The sequence below is a fragment of the Triticum aestivum genome, chromosome 5B (genome assembly GCF_018294505.1).
Source record: "Triticum aestivum cultivar Chinese Spring chromosome 5B, IWGSC CS RefSeq v2.1, whole genome shotgun sequence".
Taxonomy (NCBI): domain Eukaryota; kingdom Viridiplantae; phylum Streptophyta; class Magnoliopsida; order Poales; family Poaceae; genus Triticum; species Triticum aestivum.
The window spans coordinates 455,251,868-455,264,684 of record NC_057807.1 but is presented as its reverse complement, the minus strand read 5'-3'; the positions used below and the strand labels follow the sequence as shown (position 1 = coordinate 455,264,684).

Sequence of the window (12,817 nt, the reverse complement as noted above, 5' to 3'; positions counted from 1 at the left end):
ATGATCCAAACGGGGCCAATATCCTTATCCTCTGATTTGATCTTTTGAAACCTTATGAATCTATTTGCACTGTGAGGGACATGTTGCATATATGGTGTTTGAGACTTTGTTGTTGTCTTGCCAAGATCCCCCACCTCTGTTTTGAGCTGACAAAAAAAACTTATTTATCGCTGCCGTTCGGAAGGCAGATGGCAGATCGGACGGTGGATGTGAGATGTTGTTTGGTAACCCTAGCTCTGTCCCGTATCTCACTCCCACTCGCCGCTCATACGAAGAGGCGGCTGACCAGGCTGGCCCTTTCCCTTGCATCCCCCCCGCCCCCTCCCCTCGAACCCCCGGCGGCTGGCTGCGCAACCCGATCCCGATCCCGATCCCGGCAGTGACTGATAGAGTGATAGATTGCTCCTCTACTTGTATCGATCGACGGCGCAAGTGCTCAAGACCAAGAGCGTGGAGGCATCCATCTCAAGGTGAGCGATGGATGCGCCCCTGCCTCCGCCTGCTTACGCCGATGGCGAGCAGACGGACTTCGTCCTCATCAAGAAATTCGGCTACCTGGTCGACCGCCAAGACGCCACCACCGCCACCTGCGTCCTGCAGGGCCCCGACATCAAGGGCAGCATCAAGGTCACATTTTGCGCCGCCTGCCCTCCGCGCGTCTCCTACTTTTGCGTCCACGCCACCGAGTACGAGCACGCCGACTTCGACCTCCACCCGACCATCCTGGCTACGGAGGGCCCTCTCGTCCTCCTCAGCGTCATGCTCCCCAGTCGATCCGACATCTTCCATCCCGAGAGGAAAGAGTATTTCGTCTACCAGGCTGCCACCAAGGACCCCGAGGGAAAGGGGAAGAAGGTAAGCCACCCGTCACTCAAGCACCTCCCTAATCCTGGCCGCCATCACGAATTTGAGGAAGCCTCGGCTGCCCTCTTGCGAACCTGCAGCAAGCATCGCCAAGCCGCCACCAACCATGACCACTTGCCCCATCTCCCCCATGGAGTCACTCTGCGCCCTCGGAGCTCCAGCCGCTTGACCCCGCGCCCTCATAGCTCCAGTGGATACATTCTGCAACACCATGGAGCCAACAAGGAGGAGCACAACTGCGAGGCATGCCAATTCGTCATCGCCGCAAAACGTTCTGCGCGTGTCAGAAGGACACAACATGAGCTCTGCCTCTATCACTCAGAGAAGGAGGCCTGGAGCATCAAGACGGCCATAGTATTGGGGAATGGTCCATACAATCACCATTGGACAGACAAAGCAATCACCATTGGAGGAGATAATGGTGTGGTCGCATGGGTCAATCTTGCTCGGGATATTCTCTTCTGTGACGTGCTTGCTGAAACCCCCATACTTTGCCCCATCGAACTGCCCCTGCTGATCCCGGAGAGCGAGGGAGTTGGGACCGGTGATCCAAGATGCAGTCGGGATGTTGCCATTGTCGATGGTTTCATCCACTACACCCAGCTGCAGATTCGAATTGTTCCGGGCTCGTTCACAGAAGATGGAACCGTCACATTCGATGGCTGGAAAGCTACCAAATGTAGCATGGCAATTGACACCCGTTCGTTGCCTGTGGCTGAGAAACCTTGGCAGCACACGGGCCTCGAGCTCGATTCCTCGCAGATTTCAAAGTCACTGCCAAATCTGCTGGTCGATGAGGGTACCATAGCATTCGAGAGACTACACATTGGCCTACCCACCCTGAGCCTGAGCCCGCAAGAAGACGACATTGTTTATTTCCTCGCCAAGATCGACTACCGGGACATGGAACGCACAGCATATGTGCTTGCTGTTGACTTGAGAAAGAAGATGATAAAGAGCATTGCTGAGTTTGGAGCCAAAAACACAATTGGTTTAGGCCAGGCGTATGTTGCAAGTAGCCTCTCCAAATATCTCAAAATTGCTCCAGGTAATCGCATATATTTTGCTGCTGCCACTCCTACTTTCAAAGATCCTCTACTTGGTATATTTGCCATGGAATATCAGGAACATTCGAATGTTTATTCTTTTTGATAAGGTAGTGTAGGGATTAGTGTGAACTATATAAGTTGAACCAAAATAAGACATGCTAGGGGAAAATACTAGTCATCTCAAATAGAGTTGGTAGATACTTGACACAGTTGATTGGGGATTGGAAGACCCTGTGAGGTCATAAACGAATTACATTTCATAGCATGTAGATACATACACAAACTTAGCATGGCGGAAGCAGGTGTATAGCCAGCACACGGTCAAATGCCTGCTATATATTGATGATGTAATACTCACCAGAACAGCTCTTGAACTAAGAGTGGGAAAGGAAAAAACAGCTGCAACTACTGCTTTAACAATCAGGGCACAGTTTACTTCTGTGTTGTTGCATTCTACAAGTATAATAATTTTTTTATGGAGCTCTGCGTTGTTAAAATGCTGAGTTTTCTTATTTGATAGGGAAGGGCAAAGATAAGGTAAAGTAGCTGATCATGGATCTGTTTTTTGTTGTTGTTGTTAATCCGGGACTGAAGGCCTGATATTATGTTATGGCAGGTACAAAGCAAAAGAAGAAACGAAAAGGGAAGACGTCCCTGGGATCCTCTAGCAAGAAGAAGCATCCTGGAGGAGTCTCCACCGTGACTTGTCTGGGTGGCTGGGAAGTGGATTATATGGCTTTAGAATAAGTTGGGGGATTATAAAGGGTAGTGAACTAGCATGTTTCATCCTTTATTTTTGTCAGGGTTTATTTTATCTTAGGATGAACCGTACTAAGCTGACGTTTAAACCCAGTCCAGATGTTTTAGTTGATGTAGTAACTCTTAGTATCTATGTTGTCTCATCACTTATTCTATCAGTTTATTCTTGTGTTGTTGGAATTGTTTTGTGAATTCTTTTGTTTACTTTACACTAGTCCTAAAGGCCTGCCAAGTACCCCCCAGTCAAATCAAATTGGTACTCAGTCCGAAAAAGCCTGTCCTTCAAATGGATGTATCTAGCACCAAGTTAGTGCTAGATACATCCATTTGAGGGACAAGCTTGGGACAAGCTTTTTCGGACATAGGGAGTATACACTAAAGGTGTACGCGTGCTTTGCTGTGCCGGTTTCTCCTCGGTGTTTTTGTATTGGGCATTGGTTAGATAACAGATATTTTACAGGCTCATGGAAGAGTGAGTGATGCATTACCACCTACAGCTACAATCACAGGTTCATAACATACATGCACAACTGAATACGGCCACAATCCACATAGCCACATTATGTTCTCTCACTAATGAAATAGATAACCATCATAAAAGGAAAAGAAAAATGAGAACCTATCTATAATACCTAAATAGTTCATTTCCACTATGATATTTCTTTTGACATGCACCCACATCTAAAAACTCCAACTGGTCCGATCGAAGCGTCCAGCCAGCATCTCCGTTCCTGTGTGGCCCATATGGCCTGCTGCATATACAAGATTCTTGGCCCATCTGCTAATACATGCCCTAAGAAAAGCCCACCCAAACATAATTGCTTTACAGTTTAATAGAAAAATCTGAGCTCCGGGTGCGCCGCCGCAGCCCATCGTCTCCCAATTACCCCGCAGCCCTCACTGAATCGATTAATTTTGCACAACTCTCTTCGCATTCTACACAAGATCCTCTTCATCTTCTCCACTAAGGGCCCGTTTGGAAGTGCTCCACCTCCACGCTTCTCCAGAAGCGGGCCAGGAGCTGGCCGAACGCCTCGGCTCCATGAAGCCAACTTCAGAAGCGGAGGAGGCACGCAGTGCAAATCGGTGGAGCTAGGGAAGTGTTGCTTCGCTAAATCCAGAAGTAGAAGTTCCTTCAAATTACATCTGGCTGCCATCCCGAAGTGCCGGCCGCGAACCGTTTTCCTCTCTGAACAAAGCCCAACGTGGTGGGACCGACCATAGTAGCTAGCACATCTCCTCTCCTGTGCTGCCGAACGCTCCTGGCTCCCCTGGGAAGCTGGCTAGCGCTGCTCCTTCAAGAAGTTGGCCCCGTTGGGAAGCTGGAGAGCTTCCGAACGGGCCCTAAGTAAACGGACGCAAGAATAATAGATGGAGTTATTCTTCCTTTTGAGGAACGGATGCTCCATTCCCTTAGTCTTCCACCATAACCAACGCCCCTGCTCTAGGTAATCAGGTTTTGCCCTCAGAAAATCAGTTTGCTGCAGCGCTAAATTTGAACCCCCCGCCGTCGACACCCGTCGTATTGGGAGGAGGCGTCGACTCGAAGCCCCCCCCCCCCCCCCCCGCGAGTTAACCTTGCCATGCTGTTGATTTTGCTTCTTGCATGTCTGTTTCTGCTAAGTTATATTACTGGGTCAAATTTACCTCCGGTTTCTCATTTTGTCAGATTCGACTGCAAGCTACTTGACGATTCGCGGCAGATTGTGATGGTTATTTGTGCTTTCTTCCTGTACATCACTGATCACTTGCTGGTCACGTTTGTAGGTAAGCATCTCATCTCTGAAATTTATTTAAATTGGATGAACACATGACATGTGCCTTATATTTGTTTCAGTACGCAAGACTACATGTACCTTATATTTGATTCCCTCCATTTCATGTAATGAATGGTTCCAACAAATCATGTACAACCAAGGACTACACTTTATTACCCCTTCTATTTACTAGATGACTCGTTGCACCAATGGCGCAAAGGCCGGCAGCAAGCCAAGTATTGTAAGAGTGCTGATAGGAAAACTCAGACACAGATCTAAATAATGAGTACTTACTGCTGGTTAATGTCTCTATTCATGATTACTGTTTCTCCGAACAGTCTATGCTAAATGATAGTGCTATGTCCCTTGAGTGGAAGGTGGACGCTGCCAGGTAGGGCATGCCTCTTCCTTGCTTAGCATATTTGCTGTTGCTAGTGAGTACTTGATGTTTTAAACAGAGGAAGTAGTAAAAACAGATAATTATAGATAAGGGGGCATTATGCATATAATAGATCGATGAGGAACAACAGCAGAGATTATATAGGTAAAAGCATAGGTGGTAGATGTTCAAAAGCAACAGATAGCATCGTCGAAAAACAGAGGAAGGTTTAATCCTATTACATAGCTTGTTTAGTAGTCCTTAGAATGCTAGATGATATTTAGATACGACTTCTGTTGTTGTCGATGGTTCATCTAAAGGCAATTCATGATGAGAACCAAGCGCTGCTTCGTGGTGACCTTGAAACGAAAGGCACAGATGTCTCCTTCATGGATTTTTTCAAGGCGGCGGAACTCAGACCAGTTGGTTGTTACAATGGCTCTCTTGTCGGTTCCTAGCATTATGCGACAATTGGCGTGTAGAACACTGTTTGCAAGCCTCACCTTGAGCGTATCATAATCTGGGTCAATGTAATCTTTTAGTTTGCTTTCAGTGTAGTTGACCTGAAAATACTGGTGAAAGAAAAGGAATTAATTGAATGGATTGGAGAGTGTCTTGTCACTCTTACACTGAGAAGGTTTAAATATGGATAGTGAGAACATTTATCAGTAAATAATGGCAGGAAGCAAAAGAAGGGTGCAGAGCATGCTACATTCCTTCCTACGTGGAGTATAAGATGTAAATTGGTTGTTTCTGTATGTATGGTACTCTAGTGAAGGAGAACAATAGGAAGGAACAAAACATGGATATCAGACTATATGAATATTAGTTTCTAAAGTTACATGTAGCAAGTTGATGAGAATTGTTGTGCTGGTGCTAATAGCAGTGTATACAGTTTTTTTCAATATTTCGCAATAAAGTCAATTTGGTGAATCAAAAGCATACTACAGGTTGTACTTCTGATGATTAGTCAGGTAAGTAGTTTAGTTGCGAGGCATAAGTAAAGATAACTCTTTTTTCAATTAGTGGAAGGAAGGAGTTTACAATCCGTTGGCCTGGCTTTGTGAATGTTTTGTTGATGGTGCAGACATAGTATTTGATATTTGTTTCTTTGCGGCAGAACATGGCAAACAACTTGTTCACATGGTGCTGATAGAGATTCACTTCATTGCCCCAGTGACAGTACCTTTCAAGCTCTCCGCAGTATGGGATAGCAAGGGGTGCTCCTGAATTTAGCTTCGTTTTGGTAAGATCGAAATGAAGCAGCACATGTAAAAAGGCTGAATACTATTTATTGTTAGGAGACTAAGCATTCATCAAGAGAAAAGTAGAATTAAGCTTTAAACCTATGGTACGAAGAATATAGTAAGCAAGAGAATATCAGAACAGGATAATAAGCATTGTAGCCTGGCATTGGCTCACCGCGTATGATATACTCCGGATGCTCATATTCTTCATCCTGTATAAGTATCATGAGAATTGTTAGTGCGAAAAATCAGAAACTTGTGTGCTGGCAATAGCAATTGTGGGCGTACAGTTAAATTATGCACTTTAAAAAGCAGTAAAATGGCATTTAAATAAAATGAACTAATAGTTTTTATGACCCGCTATACTTCTCCGATGCCAATTTTCTACCTTAGAACGGAAAAAACATATATCAGGCCGATCAATAATTCTCAACTTAACTAACTTGCTTAGTATTTTAATGTTAGACCTAGTCTTGTACCTACTGCCAGATGGAAAGACCAAGACATGAGGGCAGTGGTATTAGGTAGTCACTGCTGAATGTCCCATCATTATCAAACACGATTTCATCATTTAACTGTACTAAGTGTGAGTCAGTTAATATGGATCGAACGAAGTTGTACAATTTGTACCGTACTTCATTTGATGGCAGTCTATTAGTTAATATGTCATTCATCTTCAAAGCCAACACCCACATCTCTTGATCCATCACGGTGTAAGAGAACTGCCCTGGTTATCACTCATCAAAACGATCGTCCAAGGAACATATCATCCAACATCAGCGACAAAATTGAGCAGGCTACAACAGAGTTAAGGGTAGGCTCTAAGGGCAACTCCAACGCTGACACCGACTTTTTCAGCTCTGTTTAGTCCCAGAAGCCAAGGCTGTCTTGATTGCTCAAGACATGATTGTTTCAGCCAGTTGTCGTCGTCATCGCCCCTCTTTTTGGTCCAAAAATGAGGTTTCCTCTGCACACCAAGCAACATGACCATGATACCCCATTACATGTGTGCACACATCCATCCATCAAGCTCAGGAGCTGCTCATACCTAGAGTTGAGCGACCAACCCCCCCCCCCCCTCGGTGCGGACGGCACGTCAGACAAACACCGTATGGTTCCCAGCCAACGTCACACCCGAATCCAACACACGGTGATCACTGGCAGCGGTGTGGAACTGACGTGGCGGCCAACCAGACGATTGGCCAGCGATCCGGTAACGAGAGCTCGCCCGATTCGGCTTAGGGTTTGGCTTCTGGGGTGTGAACATAATAGAACATAAAGCTCTATGTTTTCCTCGATGATTTTTTGAAAGAAAATACAATATGCCTTTATTTACCATTGATTGATCCACAGAGAGCATCTGACACTGCCCCATATGAATGGATCAATCTTGTGGACTAATGGTACTTTTGACTATTTTTTACAGAGCAAGATGATGTGCCAGAAAAGCTAAAAGCGGTATTTCACAAAGAATAATAATGTAAAGACAATATCGCAGGGAGCTACTGGGTGGGACACTAAAAAACTGAAATATATACACCATCTTTAAAAGGCGCTCTTGAGTACGGATTTGCAACAATCAATTCATTAATGAAAGGTTGAACCGTCTACAAGCATACAGAAAACTAAACTAACATGTCCAGAGTTCCTCCGGTATGTGTGTGCTTGACAGCCTCATGTGTAGTCTTGCTCTTGCATAAATATGATTCCAGCAATCAATCGCAGAACAGGATTGCTTCCTATAGCTGAATCAATCAGCCATTCCTTCAGGCTGGAGATTGCACCTTCCTTCAAAGTCGCACAAAGTAATGAATATAAGCATTTCAGTATATCAAAGAAATCTGGAGAAAAACTAACTGGGGTGACACATATCACCACTCATTTTCTTATTTTTACGTACAGGAATAAAATGTTGGTGTGGCATGCAACAAATAAGTAAACTGTTTCAATCAAGTGAAATACATTATAAGTACAATATCATTTTCTTCAATGGAACTTTGGTAGCTACACCCAAGCTTTCACTTTCCTGGAATGAATGACTACCTTTGATAGGATCAATTTCCAATGATCCTTCCGGCTTGCACGCCCCAAATATGAAGCATGCTTGTTTGGTAGCTCCCTCTCAGGCAAGCAGCACAACCTAACATGGAATGTATACATACCTTAAAATTTAGAGCAGAAATTATAAGGGAGCAGTCTGTATAAATTTATTATGGAGCTTCCTTTACTTGGTGTGTGTTGTGCTGCACCAGAACAATCAATCAATTGATCTAGTAGCTAGCTTGTACGCGTGTTGGCCAAAGGCATGGGCAAGCAGCAAATCAATTTGGTGTATGAAAACTCATCTACTTAGGCAACTGATCTGATGTACTCAAGTCGGCATGTGGCGCACACCTAACAGATTTTATATGTATACATCAGAACTTCTAGCAGAAATAATAACGGAGCAGTCCACATACAGTTTTGTTGTGGATCTTCCTTTGTTTTCTTGGCGTCGCAATCCCTGATGAAATTTGATGGAAATGGTGATCGGTTAATTAATGGTTTTGGCAAGCAAGGCTTGCACTCGCCTTCCAAGCATGTACAGGACGCGAGAAAAAAGATGTGACATGAGAGCACCTTGGTCAGAGAGGGCGCCACCATGGTTGCAGCGATGTTCACCTCCATGTCATCAAGCGACGGTGAAGATTGGTGCAGGCATGAAGAGGGGGGTTGGGAGGGAGCGTCATTGGTCAAGGAGTCGACACCGGAGCGCAGCTATATCCCCCGAGGAGGCCGACCAAGCCCAGCTGGAACCAGGCCTAGGGTTTGCGAGCAAAAGCCTCTGCAACACAAATGGAAAGAATAGAGGAAGAACATCTCAGGAATAGAATTCATGAAAATATATTAGATAACAAATGGCAGTACATATAGTTAGAGTTGAAGTGTTACCTGCCAAATTTGTAATCTTGAATATAAAATTTTTAGAAGAAATGGTAATGTGGTTCAATTTTCAGAAGAAACATGGAGATCGCAAGGCTGGTTTGAAGAAACCAAGGAGATGTTTGTTTCAGAGATTTTTCCCCCGCACCTGTTTACACCGTAAAGGAAAACCGCTACGTGTGTTTGGAAACTCAACTCCGTAAACACGTCCCGTCCTAAACAGGTCCAACCCAGTTATTGATTGATACCGCTCACAACCCACCGGTAAAGGTCATGTTACCCTGAGCCCACGACCCCCTCCTCGCCCAAGAGCCCCCTGTCGGTGTCAAAACTTGCGGATCTCGGGTATGGGGTCCCGATCTGTGCATCTAAGGCTAATGGTAATAGGAGGCAAGGGACACAATGTTTTACCCAGGTTCGGGCCCTCTCGATGGAGGTAAAACCCTACTTCCTGCTTGATTGATCTTGATGATATGAGTATTACAAGAGTTGATCTACCACGAGATCGTAGAGGCTAAACCCTAGAAGCTAGCCTATGATGATTATGATTGTCCCTATACGGACCGAACCCTCCGGTTTATATAGACACCAGAGGGGGCTAGGGTTTACACAAAGTCGGTTACAAAGAAGGAAATCTAATATCCTGATCGCCAAGCTTGTCTTCCACGCAAAGGAGAGTCCCATCCGGACACGGGATGAAGTCTTGAGTCTTCTATCTTCATGGTCCAACAGTCCGGCCAAAGTATATAGTCCGGCTGTCCGGATACCCCCTAATCCAGGACTCCCTCAGTAGCCCCTAAACCAGGCTTCAATGATGATGAGTCCGGCGCGTAGATTGTCTTCGGCATTGCAAGGCAGGTTCCATCTCCGAATACTCCAAAGCAGATCAAGGATTGTGTCCGGTTCTGCGAGATAATTTCCGCACACCACCGTAGAGAGCATAACACTTCACAAATCTGATCTGCTGGCAAAACTTTTTATGGCGGGCCCTTACGCCGTGGCCCGGCCCAACACGAACCTGTTTTTCTTGGCTTGCCTCGATACGCGTTGCGAGGCGGTTTTATTGGCACGCCTCATCGAAGCAGAGATCGTGTTCCCCTTATCGCGGGATCTTCCATCAATACGGGCGCGTGCAACCCCACGACGCCTGTTGGTATGACTCCGTGTTTTTAGGTAAGCCCGAAGCGGTTACGCTGAGGACGCCTGATATTCACCCCCTTTATAGAGGGGCCGAGGCATATCCCTCTTTTCTACCACGCTTGCGCCTTTTCGCATCTCGAGTTCCAACACCCGAAGCCCAAGCTTAAGCACTTCGGATCTTCAATCATGTCTGAATCCAACCTTCAAGGCCGGTGGGTGACTTCCCTTGTCACAGAGGAGGACATTGCGAAGCTTAGGGAGGTCAGATATCTGACCGCTAACATCAAGCACAGGCTTCCTGCTCCAGGGCAGGTCATCCCTACTCCCGAGCCCAACGAGAACGTCGTATTTGTTTCTCACTTCCTCCACGGCTTAGGCTTCACCCTTGATCCCTTTGTGAGAGGTCTCATGTTCTATTACAAGCTAGATTTTCATGATCTAGCTCCGGACGGCATCCTTCATATCTCGTCTTTCATCGTTGTGTGCGAAGCTTTTCTCCATGTCACCCCGCACTTCGGCTTATGGCTCAAGACCTTCAGTGTGAAGCCGATGATGATTGAGGGGCGACACACGGAGTGCAGAGGTGCTGTAATAAGCAGGAACGCCGATGCCCCATGGCCAGAGGGCTCCTTCCCAGAGGTGTCCGATCTATGGCAGCGGAGGTGGTTTTACGTCACAGCTCCTAGAGGCACAAAGTGGGTGGCTGCCCCCGACTTCCATTCGGGCCCTCCGCCTCAACTGGCGTCATGGGCCAATGTAGGACGGGATTGGGGGCCTGCTAATGATGTACCAACCTTGCAGAGCCGCATCCGGGAGCTTCTTGAGAGGGACATTAGCCTTGTCATCATAACTTAGGTAATGCTAGTCCGACGGATGTTGCCGTGCAAACGTCGGCCTCTCCGGATGTGGGAGTTCAATCCGAAAGGTCCGCGGACTATTCCGCACTTTCTTCGGCATGACACTCGAAGGGATGTGTAAGTTATTCTTTGGACCACAAGTAAAGTGTCCGGACACCACCGAGGATGCGGGCCTGAGCTGCAACCGCCCAGATACCCAAGTAAGTAACCCAGAAATCGAAGACTTTGTTTATAGTTATCATAACATTATTCTGAAAATCCTCCGTGGCAACGAATGGCTCAGCAAGGCGGAGAGAATCAAGTGTCCGGCGCCACTTCCCGAAGGCTCGCCTAGTCCCGCCATAGCCAAGATGCTTGGTCGTGTGCTAAGTAAAGTGCCCTCGGGGAAAGACGAAGGGAAGAACAGAGAAGCAGAACTTGACACATTGCACATCCAAATCGGGGGAATTGCTACCTCCCCAAAGGAGGATAGTCGGGGAGGGGAATCTAAGGTCTCCTCCCCTCGCGGGAAGAACAGGGCCGCCTCCGAAGACTTGGAGACGGAGGTACCCAGACAAGGGAAGAAAACTTCACCAGGGGGCCCTGCCCCGAAGGGCGTCTTCACCGCGCCATGCCCGCAAACGGGCCAGCCCTCAGCCGAGCTATAAGTTAATCGTAAATACAAAGCTAGTGCTTCCTCCTCCGAGAATAGTAACCAGGATCCATTCTTTGCAGTCCGGGTAGCAGCTCTTCTCGACAGAGTTCGTCTTCGGGGGATCTCCTTCCGGAGATGATGGAGAGTGAAACCCCACCAACCTCTCCGCCTCATGGGGCGGGCGACCCCGAGGTGTCGTCACGGAGGAGTCCAGATATGCCGAGGCCAGAAGCTAGTACTTTGGCCGCCCTGAGCCCGGAGCGTTCGACTCCCATGAGGGGCGATAAGAAAGGTCCACCACAGTTCGGCGACTGATCGGATACGCTGACGGGCCTTCTGAAGCGAGCTGCTCTCTCGGAGGATCACTTTTCATTAATGAGCATGGTGCTTGAGAAGATTTCATCCGCCACAAGCGGGTTGAATGAAGCTTTTACGAGCCTGCTCAGAGGCTTTGAGGTATGTAACAGAATACGCAATTCTTGATTGTGGTGCACGCACTAGGTGTGCTCCATATGGATAGTAGCCCCTGAGACTCTGGTTGCTAGCCCAAGGAGGCAAACGGAGGATCACATCATTGAGTAATGATCATACTGTGTTTATGCACAGGTGGCTAAGGGTCCGGTAGCCGACCTGTCCGTTGAAGTCGCCGAACTGAGGCGACAGATTGGAGTTATTGATGCTGATATCACACTTGTGAACGAGCGTCTTAACGAGTCACAAGGTATGTGCTCTGCTTTCCTTATTTGTTATAGGAAAAACTAAGAGGAGCATAATGTTAATGTTATATGCTTGGACTGTAGATGGAGCTGCTGCCATGGAAGCCCTGAGGGCGGAACTTGCCCTGGCCAAGGAACAAGCCCGGGCTAGCAATGCGGCTGCCCTAAAGGCGGTCGAAGAGTTGAGAGCCGAACAGGCTGCTCGTCACCGAAGCGAAGACAAAATAGCCGAGATGGCTGTGGAGCTGAAAAATGTCGCCGACCGGTATGAGCTCCTTGAAAAAGAGAGTAAGGCTAATTCGGCTGACCTGAAGAAGGCCCTTGATGCGGCCAAGGAGACGCGTTCCAAAATTAGGGATGCGCGGGAGGAGCTTCGACAAGCCAGAGAAATCGCGGCTTAAAACCCCTATTTATTGCGGATGAAGTTCTTAGATCTGAAGTACGCTCCTCTGGATCGATGCTGGAGCCCTGCAGATGCGTATGCGGATCTGGC

General features: G+C 47.1%; 1 protein-coding gene across 1 annotated transcript; it reads left to right on the top strand.

The window, feature by feature from the left end:
* The first annotated feature begins 259 nt into the window (after positions 1–259).
* On the top strand, positions 260–2,852 carry LOC123112431 (uncharacterized). The gene is made up of 2 exons (XM_044533411.1): positions 260–1,912; positions 2,530–2,852. The coding sequence occupies exons 1-2, from the start codon at positions 478–480 to the stop codon at positions 2,658–2,660; spliced, it is 1,566 nt and encodes a 521-aa protein (XP_044389346.1). The 5' UTR covers positions 260–477; the 3' UTR covers positions 2,661–2,852.
* Positions 2,853–12,817: the final 9,965 nt, after the last annotated feature.

Coding starts and splice junctions, on each gene's coding strand:
- LOC123112431 (XM_044533411.1), top strand. CDS start 478: ATGGATGCGCCCCTGCCTCCGCCTGCTTACGCCGATGGCGAGCAGACG. Junction 1,913..2,529: donor ATATCTCAAAATTGCTCCAG/GTAATCGCATAT, acceptor ATGTTATGGCAG/GTACAAAGCAAAAGAAGAAA.